Source organism: Thunnus maccoyii, chromosome 9 (assembly GCF_910596095.1).
Source record: "Thunnus maccoyii chromosome 9, fThuMac1.1, whole genome shotgun sequence".
Taxonomy (NCBI): domain Eukaryota; kingdom Metazoa; phylum Chordata; class Actinopteri; order Scombriformes; family Scombridae; genus Thunnus; species Thunnus maccoyii.
Genome location: NC_056541.1, coordinates 1835297 through 1854644, shown reverse-complemented (window position 1 = coordinate 1854644; position 19348 = coordinate 1835297). Strand labels below are relative to the sequence as shown.

Sequence of the window (19348 nt, the reverse complement as noted above, 5' to 3'; positions counted from 1 at the left end):
TGAAGGTAATAATTGTGTGCATTAGTGTCTTTGTATTGGCTTAAGAGAGAAACAGTCACACTCAGGCAACCCAGTCTCACCCAATGGTGTACAAATAACATGGGTTTACACTTTAAAAATATATGCAATATGTAAGCTACTGTAACCTTTTTTAAAGTAGTGCTCTCCTGCTGTTTAGCAGATTTTTGCCAACTAATTATCTAGCCATGTACCAAGCCTGCAACCTCCTAATAAGGTAAAAATCACCTTATAAAATGAAAGAAAGTCACATTATATGACGTTCCTTCTCTGGAAAGGATTTGTGTATCACCTGCATGCAAAATTGGACTTTGGCGTATGCACTGCATGAAATTTGAAAGTGTAAAGTTCTGTTATTTCTATGCAGATTGAACTGAAAAAGCTGGTGCTTAAGATGCATCCTAGTTAGGTTTCTAATGTGAGGTTCAAACTAAGATCTGAATCAAAGATAACTAAAGGTTTTTTACTTGTTGGTTTCATGCCAGTGCTTACAGTTTCACATTGAGTTTCTCTCTCTGAGCTTCAGTACTAATAACCAGGACTTCAGTTTTGTTCTGATTGAGCTGTAGAAAAAAGCTTCACTGCCATCCATAACATGATATATAAAATAAACTTCAGAAGGGCATCTATTGGCCCTGAGTCATCAGGAGACACTGCAATGTAAAGCTGTGTGTCATCAGCATAGCTATATAAACGTATGCTGTGCCTCCTGATGATGTTTCCAAGTGGCAGCATATAAAGGTTAAAAAGTGTATTACCTAAAATTGAACCTTGAGGAACACCACAATTCATTTTATAGCTTTCAGATGAACACTCATCCATGGTTAAAGAAAATTCTCTATCAGTGTGATAAGATTTGAATGAATTAAAAACAGTACCAGAGAGGCCAATCACATGGTGAAGTCTACCTAAAAGAATTGAGTGATCTACTGTATCAAAGGCTGTGCTTAAATCACGTAGTACTAATACAAAAAGTATTCTTCATATCCATATCGGACCTGAGGTTGTTTACAACCTGCTGTCTCAGTGCTATGATTGGCCTGAAAACCTGATTGGTGCTTTTCAAAAATACTGTGCAAGTTCATAAAAGTTTTATGTTTCATGAGGTTTTTTTCAACGTTTTTTCTAAGGGGTCACAATTAAGCCAATAAAAGTTGGGAACCTCCGGTATTCAGCTGTTTAGCCAAATTGAGAGTCCATCACTTCAAACTCATGCTTGCAGCCACCTCCAAGTTGCACTATCTTGGAATGAAAAGATTACTGTATGCAAATATAATGACTGAATTAGTAAAATTAATTGAATGAATTCCCTCAAAGACCTCCCTTCTTCATGGATGCAATATTACTAAGGAGCCACTCTGTAGAGTGATTCTCTGAGCCAAAGCCTCTGGACAGAAAGTGAGAGTAATTCTGAGAAACAGGCTCCTTGTAGGAAAATATGTAGGAGCAGAGAAAATGAAAGTCAAACTGTGAAGTGAAACCATTGGGTCATGCTGCATTGCATCACTGTGTTGATGTTACTCAGTGTATAAAAGAGAGAAATCCTTTGAGTTGAACCATCAGAGTCCAGACTGAAGGAAGACAGTGAAGTGTGAGCCAGCACCTGTCTACAGACACAACTATGAAGTCAGCTGTCATTGCCTTTCTCACCTGCCTGCTTGTCCTCTATGTACAAGGTTAGTGCTCCGTGATCGTCTCGTCCTTTGTGATGGAGCTTGTGTTTTAGAAACGCTACAGGATAGAACTTTAAAGCTGCAGTAATCAATAATGTTATGTCCACATGGATCAACTGACTATGTGTTATTGTAAAGGGGTCGCTGGTAGTGATGAACTGGATTCAGTTTTACTCTACATGCAGCACCAAACAGCAGAAACTAGCTGGTGAACATAGTGCAGCATTTATAAAGGAGAGTGAATGTTATGTGATGATATGTTACATGTTGTGTTTACAGGTTGTTCCATTGCCTCCATGTAGACTCAAAGAGACTAATTTTAACTATATCTTGTAGTTTAATCCATAAAAATACATCAGAGTTTAATGGTTGATTATATTTTGTATTAATAATCTAAATGTGTAAAGTTGTCAGATAAATGTAGTAGAGTGAAAAGTACAATGTTTACCTCCGAAATATACTGAAATAGAAACATAAAGTAGCATAAAAAGTGAATCTGAAGTCTGTTAAATGAATTAAAAGATGATCAGCAGCTAATAAGGTTGTGTCTTTTCTTCCTGCAGGAAAATCAGACACCGCTAGTTCATGCAAGTGTTTAAACGGTTATGTCGGCCGGGTCAACTCAAAGGTCATCAAGGGAATGCCAGTCATACACCAACCAAGTGTCTTCTGTCTAAAGACAGAAATTATGTAAGTTCATGAGCTGAATTAAACCACATTTATGGACATGTCATTCTTCTGCATTACTCAGCTTCTCTCTAACGTGCCTCTTTCTTCTCTCGCAGTGTCACAATAGCAGATCAGAAGAAGTGTGTGAATCCAGAGTCACCACTGGGAAAAATCATTCTGAAAAACATGAGCAGGTAAGATCAGCTTGACTTCACTAACTTAGGACAACAGAACAGTGTTCATGCTCAGAGTCTTCAAGATGAAATACTGCTGTGAATGTTTCTGATCTCTGTTGCTTTATACTAATAGTTCAATGTCATTTGTTGATTCAGGCAAAAGAAATGAAGCTGTGAGCATGACGACGACTACCAGTCAAACTAATACACAGAGTTCAACAAGTCACCACACAACATCCACCATGTAGAGCTGCTGCAGTACTTTTATCATGTAAATACAATAAGTGATCTTCTGTTTCTGTTAAATTGTCATTGTGTGTATATAGTAAATGAATAATTTGTATATATTCTTAATATTTTTTGGTACCAAAAATAAAACCCCTGATTGTACTTTTTAGTGTTCTGTGTTTTGTTACACAAACTGAACCTGTGCTTACCTTCACCTCTCAATAGAATGTGTTCACACTGAGATTACAGATAACTAAGAGACAGTAAATACAGGTCCAGTCCAACGTTTGGACACACCTACTCATTGAGGAGTTTTTTCCTTATTTTTTACCATTTTCTACATTGTAGAACAATACTGAAGACATCAAAACTATGAAATAACACATATTGAATTATGTAGTGAAGAAAGAAAGTATTATCTTTCATATTTTAGATGTTTGCCTTCATGACAGCTTTGTACACTCTAGACAATATCTTAACCAGCTTCGTGAGGTCGTCACCTGGAATGGTTTTCAGTTAACAGGTGAGAGGTGTACAAAACTCAAAAATTCTCTGAATCCGTTTAGAAGTCTAGAATCAAGTAACTCAAACATCTGAGCTTCCCAGCAATACAATGGAAAATGGGAAATGGTTATTAATGATTCTGATATCCAGACTTATATGTAATGGTAAGAAAACACGAATAAAATACTGTACATTACACCCGCCAAAGATAAAGGTGGTATGGCACTCCCAAATTTTAAAGATTATCATCATGCAGTACAACTTGGACCAGTAATCAAGAGGAAAGATATTGAGATGAATGTAGCAGACAGTCCAGTCCCTAATTGGTAATATTAAACTAGTAAGGGAATTACGAAATTCAATAGACCCAATAAGTTCCCACACACTGAACACTTGGTTTGATCTAATTAAACAGTACAAAGTAGAGAGGGAAGTGAGACTGTTGAGCTGCTTTGCTTATGATGACAGATTTAAACCAGGTTTGAGTGACTAAAACTTCAGAAATTGGGAGAGAAAGGGGATCATAGCCATGTGCACAATAACCAAGAATGGAGATATCATGAGTTTTCAGGAGCTGAAAGACAGATATGGATTAGAATTTCTTTTTTAGAAATTTACAGTTGAGGGATTACTTTATGAAGGAAACACAAAGCCCAAAAACCATAAATGGAGTACTTGATGTAATGATACAGACACACAGTGGGACAAGATTCAAGGCCATCTCGGCGCCTCACCAAAATCTAAGAGACTGTAAAGTTTCATCTACTACAGATGTGGCAAAAATTATTTGTACCCTTGCGTTTTATTAAAATAATGCACCATTCATCCTGAACAGTGTTGAAATTAAAATATATTTTATTATCAATGCATGTCTATTTTTGTTTTGCAGTGGAATAAAACAAAAAAGTTGTGAAACTAACTGAATAAATGCTTATTCTACAAAGACGTTCTAAAATAGCCTGGACCCTTTATTGGTGCCAATTAGAAGTTGTAAGAAATAATTGATTTGTAGTGACACTATTGTGTTTTAATTAGTATCACAGGTATTTTCCATCTTATAATCACTCATGTAACCAGTTTAAAAGGAGAAAATTACTCACTCTGCTGTTTTGTGCCACTGTGTGCATCACATTGAACATGGAAAACAGAAGGAAAACTAGAGAGTCTGATGATATTAGAAAAAAAGTAATAGCCAAGCATGGTCAACGTAAAGGTTACAAGACCATCTCCAAAGAGCTTGATGTTCCTGTGACCACTGTTGCCAATATTATTAAGAAGTTTAAGGCCCATGGAACTGTAGCCAACATCTCTGGACGTGGTCGCAAGAGGAAAATTGGCCCGAGATTGAACAGAAGGATTGCTCGAATGGCTGAGAAAGAACCAAAGAAAACTTCAATACAGATCCAAGCTGATCTTCAAGTTCAAGGTAAAATAGTTTCAAGTTGCACCATCCGTTGCTGTCTGAATGAAAATGGGCTCCATGGTAGAAGACCCAGGAAGACCCCACTTCTAAGAGATAGACACAGAAACACTAGACTGGACTTTGCCAAAATGCATGTTGACAAGCCACAGTCCTTCTGGGAGAATGTGCTTTGGACAGATGAAACAAAATTAGAGTTTTTTGTTAAATCACACCAACTCTATGTTTACAAAAGGAAAAAATTAAGCCTTCAAGGAAACGAACACCATGCCTACCATGAAACATGGAGGAGGCTCACTGATGTTTTGGGGTATCTTTGCTGCCTCCGGCACTGGGTGCCTTGAATCTGTGCAGCACGATGAAATCACAAGACTATCAAGGCATTTTGGAGTGAAACATACAGCCCAGTGTCATAAAGCTGTGTCTTAATTGCAAGTCAGGGGTCTCTCAGTAGTATAATGACCCCAATCATACATCAAAAAGCACTCCAGAGTGGATGAGAAGAAAGCGTTGGATCATTCTGAGGTGACCTGCTATGAGTCCTGATCTGGATTCTATTGAACATTTGTGGAAAGAGCTCAAACTTGCAGTTGGGAGACGGCAGCCATCAAACCTGAGAGAACTGGAGCAGTTTGCTCAAGAAGAGTGGGCCGAACTACCAGTGGAGACGAGTAGAAACCTTATTCAGAGTTACAGAAAGTGCTTGAGTGCAGTTATTGCCTCCAAAGGCCATGCTACAAAATATTAAGTTAAGATTACCAATATTTTTGGCCATTTGTTTTATTGTATTAAATATGTTAATTTGTAAATCAGAAGCAAAGTTTCAGTTATATTCAATGTAAAATAAAGAATGATGGATACCATATACTTCTGTCGGTTTCAACTTAATACAGGGAGATTTTTTACCAATATTTCTGGCCACATCTGTATGTACATCAAGGCTAAATGGGAGAGGGAAGTAAACATTAAATTGCAACAGAAGAATGACTCAGCATCTGCAAAACACAACACACCACCACAAATTCGAGAACATGGAGGGAGTTTGAATGGAAAAATCTAACCCACACACACATTTCTAGGGAATGCCACAAATTACACTCATTTTGGGAAAATATGCATGTTAAAATTAGAGACATTCTGGGATTATAAATGATTGTGTCATTGGTAATGACAGGTACTTAACCAAAATATTATTGATCACAAGCAAGAAGGCTATAACAAGAAATAAGTATAAGACTGAACCTCCTACTATAGAACAATAGTTAGGAATTATAAGAGAGATTTATACTATGGAAAAAATGACCTATCAGCTTAGATTGAGAGAAAATGTTTTTGTTAATAAATGGAGGAAATGGATGACATATGACACAGTGGAAAATGCTTTTGGACTAACTGATATATAAATTTCAAGATACTGATTTTGCATACACCCTTTTTATACAGTGGACATTTGTAACCATGGCTGATTTGTTTTAGCTCCATGTTTATTTTTCATGGTTGTAAAAGAAAAAACATAAGTTATGAGACACAATACTTTTGGTTATATACACAAAAAATAAAATTATGATTCATATGGCAGTAAAATAAAGGAAAAACATGTATAGTATGTGTCACCTGTTCTGTCCCTGCTCAGGTTTTTGCAGCCTCAGCTCAGTTTTCGTGATGGATAGGCTATAACATTACTGACCTTGTGAACAAGTCTCTCCAGTACACTGCAGACGAATTGAAAATAGAAAATAAAACACAGTGAGCAGCAGCTGATGTGCACACCTCTTGTTGATATTGATGAGTTCAGGTTCATCCCACACAATGAGCCCTGCATGTTTCTTAATTAGCTAATGTGACTGATGATACAGAAAACACCGTACCATGGTTTAGCAGACAGTGGTCTGGCATACTGCTGTTAAAGGATCAGTTTGTGAAATTACTTATTGATTCTATGTAGTTCATGTATGAACTAAAGTTACTGTAGTCGACTGCTGTTTCCTGACTCATTGTACTACACCTTCTTTAATCATTAGCTATGTCTGCAGAGCTTGTAGCTGCTGATATCCAGAAATCTGAAAGGGAATTAAAATGAAATTGGAAATTTATTGTAAGACTATCTCAGGTGAGAAAAATCACTACCTCAGCAGTCAGTCAGGATTAATGCATTTACATGCAAGCAGGGCCAAAGACAGCACATTTTCCAACAGCCTGTGTGTCTGTTAGAGGCTGTGACATCAGTATCACATTGTGCAATGCACAGACACAGAGACTCATACAGTCAGTCCACACATTTGGACAATGACCCTACATCCTGTTGAGCAATGCTACTGTGATTCGCGGAATTTCTCTTAACTGACGGGAAAGAGGGAAGAGCCAGAAAAGTGAAACTGTAAATCTTAACCCTACTTAGCACATAACCGACTCGGCACAAATGTAAATTTGTTTTAATATATTTGGTCAAGCAGAGCCCAAACCTGACAGGAAAGAATAAAGAGCCAGACAAGTGTAACAGTCAATGTTAATCCCATTTAGCACTTTCACATAGCCCACTTGGCATACTAATGTGTCAAGCAGACACATTAGTATGTGAGAGAAATAAATTAGTATCATCAGCAAAAAATAGTGGGGACAAGGAGGACAATGCTGCAGCCAAGTCATTTATATAAATAGGAAATAGGAGTGGTCCTAGAATAGATCCCTGTGGGACCCCACATGTTAAACATTGCACACAACATTTTTGATAAATTCCGATCAATTTTCCGTCAGAAGCATTCCACCAAAACTGCTCTTCTCAGAGTTTACAATGACATAATGATGTCTTCTGATGTGGGTGAGTGCTCCATTTAAGTACTGCTGGATCTTAGCGCAGCTTTTGACACTGTGCATCACAGAATAATGACTGAATGGCTCAGGCAATGTGTGGGTGTCTCAGGGAGTGCCCTGGACTGGTTCTCCTACTACCTCTCAGATAGGAGTTTTTCTGTGTCTCTTGGTCCTTACACGTCCAAAACTGCTGCTCTTTCCCGTGGTGTGCCTCAAGGTTCTATTTTGGGTCCTATTCTCTTTGCTTTATATATGCCCCCCTTAGTTCAGGTTATCAGAAAATTTAGTGATATTTCCTATCATTGTTGCACTGACAATATTCAGCTCTGACTCTTTTAAGCCAGATAACCCCGATAAACTGTCTGTGCTGCACAACTGTCTGACTGCCAAGAAAGACTGGATGTCAAACAACTTCTTACCACTTAATAGTGACAAGACAGAGGTTCTCATCATTGCCTCTGACAGTATAGCTCCCAAGGCTGCTAAGAGTATTGGGTTCCTTTCATCAGCTGTTCGGTCTAACTTAAGAAAGCTGGTGTTATATTTGATCAGGCTATGCAGTTCGATTGGCATAATAAATCACTGACCTGCACCTGTTTTTTCCATCTACGAATATCGCAAAACTCAAGTCCGTCATTGTTACGGACTAGTCAAGTCTAGGGGATTCAGTATTAAGAACCGATACTAGTCCTAACCTGGAGGGTGTAGAAAAGGAGAAAAACGTGGAAGGACACAGAGGAAGACGGACTGGTTTCCAATATTAGAGAGACAGTCTGGAGGTGGGTTACCTTATCGAGGTTCCAAGCCGGCTAGCATTTTAAGTCCCTCCGACTCGGCCTCGCCAGCGCTGGGCGTTGCTCTCGTGAGCCGCTAGCTCCTTCTGGCGGTTCAGTTCAGTTTTTGGTGGTTGGGGGATGGGTCCCTGAAGAATAGAGCTGGTTTTAACTCAACTCATAGCACTTATTCAATTGTCACGCTTTCCCAGCTGAGCCTCATCACTTCACTACGTTACTCCAGTGGCTGCGCGCGTACCTCACCGTGACGTCCTTTTTATCAACACGCAGCTTAACCACACCCCCTTGTTATCTTCTCAATGAAAACCAGTCCAGTGTTTAGGAAAGGGAAAGGAAGAAAGAGGAACTATAAACCCCGCCCCCTTACACTCCTAACAGTCATATCACAACCAGAACTCGAAATGATTATTCACACTTTCATATCACCCCGACTGGACTATTGTTATTCCATCTTCACTTGTCTTTGCAAATTATCTCTGAACCGTTTACAAATGGTCCAAAATGCTGCTGCAAGGCTGTTAACCAGATTCAGCAGGATGACTTACATTACACCCATTTTTAAGTTCTTTACATTGGCTGCCTATCCGTTTCAGGATTCATTTTAAGGTTCTTGTTATCATGTATAGAGCCCTGCATGGACACCCTGCATGGCACCTAAGTACATCAGTGATCTTATCCATTCCTATATCACCAGTAGGTCACTTAGGTCTTCAGACCAGGACCTACTGGCTGTCCATCACTCTCGGTAAAAACTGAAGGTGATCGTGCCTTTGCAATTGTGGCTCCAACACTATGGAACTCTCTTCCTTTACACATACCGTCGGTATTCCTTATAGATGCTTTTAAAAAATATGAACACCCATCTTTTTAAATTGGCTTTTTTGTCATCTTGAGTTGTGTGTGATGTGAAGTGATGTATTTACAGCCAACTAACTAGGCTGATTGGCTACAGCTATATTTTTGGCTCTCGGCTAACACAGGAGTCCATTTTGATTAGAAGTCAGTCAGCCGATGTAGAGATGCGTTTGTCTGTCTATATGTCTTCTTGTTAATCAGTTAAACAGGAACCAGTTTGCACAGAAGATGCAAACAAATGTCTAAAAGTGACTTGTTCCTCATTTAGTTTTTTTAAAAGAAGTTGCTGTTCTGTGTTAACTACAGACAATGTTTCAGGATCAAAATGCTCCATAAATTTAGTGTCACTATGCAGGATTCAATCAAAAGGATTGAAAACATATCATTTGAAGCAGTTGTCATCCTGTATTCACAGTTATTATCAACAACCAAACCAAGAGCTACATTCATTCATTTCATATTCACTGATAGGTTTGCATCTCCAGTGGAAACACTTTTTAAAGTGCAATAAACAGTTGGATTTGAGAGGATGTTGTGACAGTGATAACAAAGACAGCCGTAGTCTATCATGGGCATGGAAGTGCTCATGAGTAGACCAGCATACTGAGATACACGTTAGAATTACTAGGTATGATACTGTATGTGTGTATGTGTGTATGTGAGCGTGTGTGTGTGTATTGTGTCTATTGTTCAGAAGTCAGAGGTGTAGTATTGTTCTATCTAGGCCTCAGAGCAGGTTTCTGGGATGGTGGGTTAACAATGAGTATCTCTTACCACAGGTAGGCAATCTCCCCCTTCTCCCTGGCAGCCCTCATGGCTGGAAGAAGTTCTTTTCACTTCTGTAAAACACCTTCAGGAAAGTCTGTGTTTTTCAGGGCTTTGCTGAGGACTTCCAGTTTGTCCTTATAAGGCAGAAACTTGACAACGATGGGCCTGGCAGAGGATGGAAAAAGCTTCCCAGTCCTGTGGACCAATGCCAACTCAATTTTGTGTCTATCTGTAGCTTCTCCGACAGCAGCTTCTTCACTTTGTCCTCAGAATGAGATCATTTTTCACTGACTGATTCATTAATGCCATCAATGATAATATTGTGTCGTCTAGGCTGACCTTCTATATAATCAGTTTTATCATTGAGTGAGACTTTTGCAGACTGTTTCCACATCATGCTTAGTATCTTTGTAGATATCACTCCACGTCTTGCAGTGGTTTTTAAAGTCATGAGATTCCTTTTGAGTGAACTCCAGACTGACCCTGAGGTCACTTCTCTCAGCAGCTCCCCAACTCTGTTGTTTGAGCAGTCAACAAAATTTCAACACAGGATTTGAAGTTCTCCTGTTGTTCTTGACAAGTTTTATAGAAGTCCTTTTGCTGCTCAAGTAATTCACACACCTGAGCCGTGGAGATAGTCTCCTCTGGATCGTGGCTGGAACTTCCTTGAGGTGGAATGGCAATATTAACATCAGGTCCAGTGAACCACTAAACCCAGAATAAGGCCTAAAAGGCCAAAGGCCTGGATGATCCAAGTCTAACAAAATTACATGTCCAGAGCTGGATTTCTGGCCCAGATACAGGATAAAGTTGGTGAAACCTCTGTTTGACTCTGTTTGTATAAGTAAACCAAAGACAAATAAAGGATTCAAGAGATATTAGATAGATAGACACCAGTTAATCTCACAGGAGTCACAGAGGAACACAGCAGCCCTACATCCTGTTGATCAAAGCCACTGTGATTTGAGGAATTTCCCTTAACTCTCACAGGAAAGAGGAAACAGCCAGACAAATGAAACTGACAATATTGGCTCACTTGGCACTTTTTCGAGACTAAGAATACAAATATGTATATATTAAAAAAACAGTATAAAAAAAAAAACAAATATAAAACAATATAATCAACTGAATTAATTCCTTCAAAAGACGTCCCTTCTTCATGGATGCAATATTACTAAGGAGCCACTCTGTAGAGTGATTCTCTGAGCCAAAGCCTCTGGACAGGATGTGTGAGTAATTCTGAGAAACAGGCTCCTTGTAGGAAAAAGGAAGGAGTAGAAAAATGGAAAGTCAAACTGTGAAGTGAAACCATCGGATGATGCTGCATTGCATCACTGTGTTGGTGTTACTTAGTATATAAAGGACAGAAATCCTTTGAGTTGAACCATCAGAGTCCAGACTGAAGAAAGACAGTGGAGTGTGAGCCAGCACCTGTCTACAGACACAACTATGAAGTCAGCTGTCATTGCCTTTCTCACCTGCCTGCTTGTCCTCTATGTACAAGGTTAGTGCTCCGTGATCGTCTCGTCCTTTGTGATGGAGCTTGTGTTTTAGAAATGCTACGGAATAGAACTTCAAAGCTGCAGTAATCAATAATGTTATTTCCATATGGATCAAGTGACTATGTGTTATTGTAAAGGGGTCGCTGGTAGTGATGAACTGGACTCAGTTTTACTCTACATGCAGCACCAAACAGCAGAAACTAGCTGGTGAACATAGTGCAGCATTTATAAAGGAGAGTGAATGTTATGTGATGATATGTTACATGTTGTGTTTACAGGTTGTTCCATTGCCTCCATGTAGACTCAAAGAGACTAATTTTAACTATATCCTGTAGTTTAATCCATAAAAATACATCAGAGTTTAATAGTTGATTATATTTTGTATTAATAATCTAAATGTGTAAAGTTGTCAGATAAATGTAGTAGAGTGAAAAGTACAATGTTTACCTCCGAAATATACTGAAGTAGAAATATAAAGTAGCATAAAAAGTGAATCTGAAGTCTGTTAAATGAATTAAAAGATGATCAGCAGCTAATAAGGTTGTGTCTTTTCTTCCTGCAGGACAATCAGACACCGCTAGTTCATGCAAGTGTTTAAACGGTTATGTCGGCCGGGTCAACACAAAGGTCATCCAGGGAATGCCAGTCATACACCAATCAAGTGTCTTCTGTCTAAAGACAGAAATTATGTAAGTTCATGAGCTGAATTAAACCACATTTATGGACATGTCATTCTTCTGCATTACTCAGCTTCTCTCTAACGTGCCTCTTTCTTCTCTCGCAGTGTCACAATAGCAGATAAGAAGAAGTGTGTGAATCCAGCGTCACCACTGGGAAAAATCATTCTGCAAAACATGAGCAAGTAAGATCAGCTTGACTTCACTAACTTAGGACAACAGAACAGTGTTCATGCTCAGAGTCTTCAAGATGAAATACTGCTGTGAATGTTTCTGATCTCTGTTGCTTTATACTAATAGTTCAATGTCATTTGTTGATTCAGGCAAAAGAAGAATGAAGCTGTGAGCATGACGACGACTACCAGTCAAACTAATACACAGAGTTCAACGAGTCACCACACAACATCCACCATGTAGAGCTGCTGCAATACTTTTATACTTATTTTATACTTTTTATATTTCATTTTTACTATATTTATGAAATTTCATAATTAAATCTAATTTAAATGTAGTATTTTTTTATTTATACAGTTATATCACTGATCTTTCATGGTAGTGGTATTTTTCACTCCTATTTCTTGACTGTTACGCACCACAACACCAAAGCAAATCCCTTGTTGTATGTTTCTGATTCTGATTATCATGTCACTACAATAAGTGATCTTCTGTTTCTGTTTTCTTAACTTAAATTGTCATTGTGTTTATATAGTAAATAAGTCATTTGTATATATTTTGAATATTTTTTGGTACCAAAAATAAAACCCATGACTGTACTTTTAGTGTTCTGTGTTCTGTTACACAAACTGAACGTGTGCTTACCTTCACCTCTCAACAGAATGTGTTCACACTGAGGTTACAGATAACTAAGAGACAGTAGATACAGTACTATACATCACAATTATGAAATAACACACATTGAATTAAGTAGTAAACAAAAATGTGTTAAACAAACCAAAATATCTCCCATGTTTTAGATTCCTCATAGTAGCCATTGTTTGCCTTGATGGCAGCTTCGCACACTGTTGGTAATATCTGAACGAGCTTCATCAGGGGTCAGACGTATAAAACTCTGTGTTGACTCATGACTAAATACAGAAATATGCAGACAAATTATAAGGCTGTGCTGCACATGGTTCTGTTTTATACATCTATTTCCCACAGTTAGACGCCGTGAACCAGCTGTTTTCATATAAAAAAAGAGAAATGCAGTTTCATATTTTGTGTTGCAACAGCAACGTTCTCCAACAGCAGAACAGCTGTTATTACACACAGCTGTGCTGCTGTTTTAACTTTCCATATCAATAATTCATCACATGGACGGTAAACCATCATCAGCAGTGATACCTCAGAAATAAAATCAATGATTAGTTTGTAGCTCATATCTAAAACGACTTTACAAGGTGTGAAGATAAAAAGAATATTAACAGCAAAATAAATTGTGTAAGTTGAAAGCATGAATTAAAAAAATCACACAAAAGTAATTAATCAATGTTACTTTAATAAATACGCATTGATTGGCATTTTACAGATTGATATGTAAATGCAAAGTGTGTTGGTGTTTTCCTGACCTTGAAACTCGCTTTGTGGTATTTTGGTGCCCAGCGGAGAGCGCACGGAGCACAGGCGGGAGGTTCATTCTAATGAAGCAGTGTAAAGCCAGTTGTTGTATTTTGGTTCTAGATTTTGCACTGAACACAGACGTCTCAGAACCTCGTCTGTTTCTGACGCAACGTCAATCTGCTGCTGCTTTGGTGATTTTATCAACAGGATCAAACTAAATATTTGCTGAAATAACAGATTCATGCTTGAAATACAAATAAGTTACAGCACAGACAGTAAAGTTCAATGTAGTTAAAGCAGGAAAGTCAGTGAATCAGTCTGTGTTGATCTGTGAGTAAATGTGTGATTCTTACAGTATCTGCTGTCTGTATGAGAAGCTTCTTCAGCTCATTAAACCTCTGCAGCATCTGAAGGCAGCACGACTGATACGTTGATAAATCTGCAGCCTCTGAGAAGTAACCAACCAGAGCGCAGCGCCGTTACGCAGCCGTTCACTGTTTACCTTCATCAGGCTGGTTGGTTATAGCTCCATATTCTTCTTTTTTATGAAGCAGACGTCCAGTTAGCAGCTCAGCAGCCTCTTTTATAACTTTCTTTTTAGTAAAAGTAGCATCTCATGTTTTATCTTTGAAACACATTATAGTGCAAACGCTGTTGTGTTACTTTAATTACTAAACTAGGCCTATGTGACTGTTTACAAGCTGAGATACAGTAGAATTGTCTGTCCAGTGCGATCATATAAACAGCTTCACCAAATGATTTTTTTTTCTATTGTGGTCATAGTAACTAACTAATTAAATAAACTACTCCATCTGTCTTTGGCTGTAGATTTGAGCAGTTTCACAACTACTGGGGAAAACTGACCAGAGCAAAAACACTTTGAAGAGGTGGATGAAGTCTACAAATTCATGCACTTCGGCTTGTTTTGTGGCAGCTCAGGAGCTGCTTCTGATCTCCTTTGAGGTACATTGTTCATCCACACAGGTTGGAGTTTTGCATAACATATCTTAAAACTATCTTAATGACCTGTAAGGCAGATTTACAATTTAAAAATACTCCTGACCTTAATGACAGTGTTGAGCATATCACTATAATATCCGCAAAATATTAAATTCTTCAAAAAAAAACTTTAAAAAAATCATTGTACATATGGAAGAATAGACACAAGAACTCCTAAAAATGTGTGTTACCTAAAGTAAAGCATTTAGTCAGTCTGTAATGGCGTACAGGTTGTCCATAACATAGCTGGCAAACTAACTAGCAAAAATATGTTTCCCCTTAAAATATCAAAAAAGTTGTTAATGTTAAATGAATGAATATTTTTAACTTAAACCACTGATTGTTTACTTAAACTAGGCTGATTGGTTACAGCTATATTTTTGGCTCTCAGCTAACACAGGAGTCCATTTTGATTAGAAGTCAGTCAGCCGATGTAGAGATGCGTTTGTCTGTCTATATGTCTTCTTGTTAATCAGTTAAACAGGAACCAGTTTGCACAGAAGATGCAAACTGGTGTCTAAAAGTGACTTGTTCCTCATTTAGTTTTTTTAAAAGAAGTTGCTGTTCTGTATTAACTACAGACAATGTTTCAGGATCAAAATGCTCCATAAATTTAGTGTCACTATGCAGGATTCAATCAAAAGGATTGAAAACATATCATTTGAAGCAGTTGTCATCCTGTAATCACAGTTATTATCAACAACCAAACCAAGAGCTGCATTCATTCATTTCATATTCACTGATAGGTTTGCATCTCCAGTGGAAACACTTTTTAAAGTGCAATAAACAGTTGGATTTGAGAGGATGTTGTGACAGTGATAACAAAGACAGCCGTAGTCTATCATGGGCATGGAAGTGCTCATGAGTAGACCAGCATACTGAGATACACGTTAGAATTACTAGGTATGATACTGTATGTGTGTATGTGTGTATGTGAGCGTGTGTGTGTGTATTGTGTCTATTGTTCAGAAGTCAGAGGTGTAGTATTGTTCTATCTAGGCCTCAGAGCAGGTTTCTGGGATGGTGGGTTAACAATGAGTATCTCTTACCACAGGTAGGCAATCTCCCCCTTCTCCCTGGCAGCCCTCATGGCTGGAAGAAGTTCTTTTCACTTCTGTAAAACACCTTCAGGAAAGTCTGTGTTTTTCAGGGCTTTGCTGAGGACTTCCAGTTTGTCCTTATAAGGCAGAAACTTGACAACGATGGGCCTGGCGGAGGATGGAAAAAGCTTTCCAGTCCTGTGGGCCCATGCCAACTCAATTTTGTGTCTATCTGTAGCTTCTCCGACAACAGCTTTTTCACTTTGTCCTCAGAATGAGATCATTTTTCACTGACTGATTCATTAATGCCATTAATGATAATATTGTGTCGTCTAGGCTGACCTTCTATATAATCAGTTTTATCATTGAGTGAGACTTTTGCAGACTGTTTCCACATCATGCTTAGTATCTTTGTAGATATCACTCCACGTCTTGCAGTGGTTTTTAAAGTTATGAGATTCCTTTTGAGTGAACTCCAGACTGACCCTGAGGTCACTTCTCTCAGCAGCTCCCCAACTCTGTTGTTTGAGCAGTCAACAAAATTTCCACACAGGATTTGAAGTTTTTCTCCTGTTGTTCTTGACAAGTTTTATAGAAGTCCTTTTGCTGCTCAAGTAATTCACACACCTGAGCCGTGGAGATAGTCTCCTCTGGATCGTTGCTGGAACTTCCTTTAGGTGGAATGGCAATATTAACAACAGGTCCAGTGAACCACTAAACCCAGAATAAGGCCTACAAGGCCAAAGGCCTGGATGATCCAAGTCTAACAAAATGTCCAGAGCTGGATTTCTGGCCCAGATACACGATAAAGTTGGTGAAACCTCTGTTTGACTCTGTTTGTATAAGTAAACCAAAGACAAATAAAGGATTCAAGAGATATTAGATAGATAGACACCAGTTAATCCCACAGGAGTCACAGAGGAACACAGCAGCCCTACATCCTGTTGATCAAAGCCACTGTGATTTGAGGAATTTCCCTTAACTCTCACAGGAAAGAGGAAACAGCCAGACAAATGAAACTGAAAATATTGGCTCACTTGGCACTTTTTCGAGACTAAAAATATATATATATATATACATATATATGTATATATATTTATTTAAAAAACAGTATAAAAAAGCCAAATATAAAACAATATAATCAACTGAATTAATTCCTTTAAAAGACGTCCCTTCTTCATGGATGCAATATTACTAAGGAGCCACTCTGTAGAGTGATTCTCTGAGCCAAAGCCTCTTGACAAGAAGTGTGAGTAATTCTGAAAAACAGGCTCCTCGAAGGAAAAAGGAAGGAGTAGAAAAACTGAAAGTCAAACTGTGAAGTGAAACCATTGGGTCATGCTGCATTGCATCACTGTGTTGGTGTTACTTAGTATATAAAGGACAGAAATCCTTTGACTTGAACCATCAGAGTCCAGACTGAAGGAAGACAGTGGAGTGTGAGCCAGCACCTGTCTACAGACACAACGATGAAGTCAGCTGTCATTGCCTTTCTCACCTGCCTGCTTGTCCTCTATGTACAAGGTTAGTGCTCCGTGATCGTCTCGTCCTTTGTGATGGAGCTTGTGTTTTAGAAATGCTACAGAATAGAACTTTAAAGCTGCAGTAATCAATAATGTTATTTCCATATGGATCAAGTGACTATGTGTTATTGTAAAGGGGTCGCTGGTAGTGATGAACTGGACTCAGTTTTACTCTACATGCAGCACCAAACAGCAGAAACTAGCTGGTGAACATAGTGCAGCATTTATAAAGGAGAGTGAATGTTATGTGATGATATGTTACATGTTGTGTTTACAGGTTGTTCCATTGCCTCCATGTGGACTCAAAGAGACTAATTTTAACTATATCCCCCAATTTAATCCATAAAAATACATCAGAGTTTAATAGTTGATTATATTTTGTAATAATAATCTAAATGTGTAAAGTTGTCAGATAAATGTAGTACAGTGAAAAGTACAATGTTTACCTCCGAAATATACTGAAGTAGAAATATAAAGTAGCATAAAAAGTGAATCTGAAGTCTGTTAAATGAATTAAAAGATGATCAGCAGCTAATAAGGTTGTGTCTTTTCTTCCTGCAGGACAATCAGACACCACTAGTTCATGCAAGTGTTTAAACGGTTATGTCGGCCGGATCAACACAAAGGTCATCAAGGGAATGCCAGTCATACACCACCCAAGTGTCTTCTGTCTAAAGACAGAAATTATGTAAGTTCATGAGCTGAATTAAACCACATTTATGGACATGTCATTCTTCTGCATTACTCAGCTTCTCTCTAACGCGCCTCTTTCTTCTCTCGCAGTGTCACAATAGCAGATCAGAAGAAGTGTGTGAATCCAGCGTCACCACTGGGAAAAATCATTCTGAAAAACATGAGCAAGTAAGATCAGCTTGACTTCACTAACTTAGGACAACAGAACAGTGTTCATGCTCAGAGTCTTCAAGATGAAATACTATTGTGAATGTTTCTGATCTCTGTTGCTTTATACTAATAGTTCAATGTCATTTGTTGATTCAGGCAAAAGAAGAATGAAGCTGTGAGCATGACGACGACTACCAGTCAAACTAATACACAGAGTTCAACGAGTCACCACACAACATCCACCATGTAGAGCTGCTGCAATACTTTTATACTTATTTTATACTTTTTATATTTCATTTTTACTATATTTATGAAATTTCATAATTAAATCTAATTTAAATGTAGTAATTTTTTATTTATACAGTTATATCACTCATGTCACTACAATAAGTGATCTTCTGTTTCTGTTTTCTTAACTTAAATTGTCATTGTGTTTATATAGTAAATAAGTCATTTGTATATATTTTGAATATTTTTTGGTACCAAAAATAAAACCCATGACTGTACTTTTAGTGTTCTGTGTTCTGTTACACAAACTGAACGTGTGCTTACCTTCACCTCTCAACAGAATGTGTTCACACTGAGGTTACAGATAACTAAGAGACAGTAGATACAGTACTATACATCACAATTATGAAATAACACACATTGAATTAAGTAGTAAACAAAAATGTGTTAAACAAACCAAAATATCTCCCATGTTTTAGATTCCTCATAGTAGCCATTTTTTGCCTTGATGGCAGCTTCGTACACTGTTGGTAATATCTGAACGAGCTTCATCAGCGGTCAGACGTATAAAACTCTGTGTTGACTCATGACTAAATACAGAAATATGCAGACAAATTATAAGGCTGTGCTGCACATGGTTCTGTTTTATACATCTAGGTCATTGAGTAACTGGGCTCATTTCCCACAGTTAGACGCCGTGAACCAGCTGTTTTCATATAAATTCACTGCCTGCTGCACCAGTCTGTACAGTTGTCAATGAAACAAACAGGAAAGAAGGAGAAATGCAGTTTCATATTTTGTCTTGCAACAGCAACGTTCTCCAACAGCAGAACAGCTGTTATTACACACAGCTGTGCTGCTGTTTTAACCGTCCATATCAATAATTCATCACATGGACGGTAAACCATCATCAGCAGTGATACCTCAGAAATAAAATCAATGATTAGTTTGTAGCTCATATCTAAAACGACTTTACAAGGTGTGAAGATAAAAAGAATATTAACAGCAAAATAAATTGTGTAAGTTAAAAGCATGAATTAAAAAATCACACAAAAGTAAT

General features: G+C 38.0%; 2 protein-coding genes across 6 annotated transcripts; both read left to right on the top strand.

Moving 5' to 3' along the window:
* The first annotated feature begins 1540 nt into the window (after positions 1–1540).
* LOC121903422 (growth-regulated alpha protein-like) lies at positions 1541–12851 on the top strand. Of its 4 annotated transcripts, none has more exons than XM_042420424.1 (4): positions 1541–1694; positions 2255–2381; positions 2477–2554; positions 12419–12851. In XM_042420424.1, the coding sequence occupies exons 1-4, from the start codon at positions 1640–1642 to the stop codon at positions 12510–12512; spliced, it is 354 nt and encodes a 117-aa protein (XP_042276358.1). In that variant the 5' UTR covers positions 1541–1639; the 3' UTR covers positions 12513–12851. The 4 variants fall into 4 exon arrangements, with proteins under 4 accessions (XP_042276358.1, XP_042276361.1, XP_042276360.1 ...); XM_042420427.1 differs by lacking the exon at positions 12419–12851 and adding an exon at positions 2693–2848 and having other exon boundaries at positions 1543–1694; XM_042420426.1 differs by having other exon boundaries at positions 1579–1694; positions 2477–2548; positions 12419–12846.
* A 4250-nt stretch (positions 12852–17101) lies between these two features.
* On the top strand, positions 17102–18402 carry LOC121903421 (C-X-C motif chemokine 2-like). Of its 2 annotated transcripts, none has more exons than XM_042420423.1 (4): positions 17102–17218; positions 17779–17905; positions 18001–18072; positions 18217–18402. In XM_042420423.1, the coding sequence occupies exons 1-4, from the start codon at positions 17164–17166 to the stop codon at positions 18308–18310; spliced, it is 348 nt and encodes a 115-aa protein (XP_042276357.1). In that variant the 5' UTR covers positions 17102–17163; the 3' UTR covers positions 18311–18402. The 2 variants fall into 2 exon arrangements, with proteins under 2 accessions (XP_042276357.1, XP_042276356.1); XM_042420422.1 differs by having other exon boundaries at positions 18001–18078.
* Positions 18403–19348: the final 946 nt, after the last annotated feature.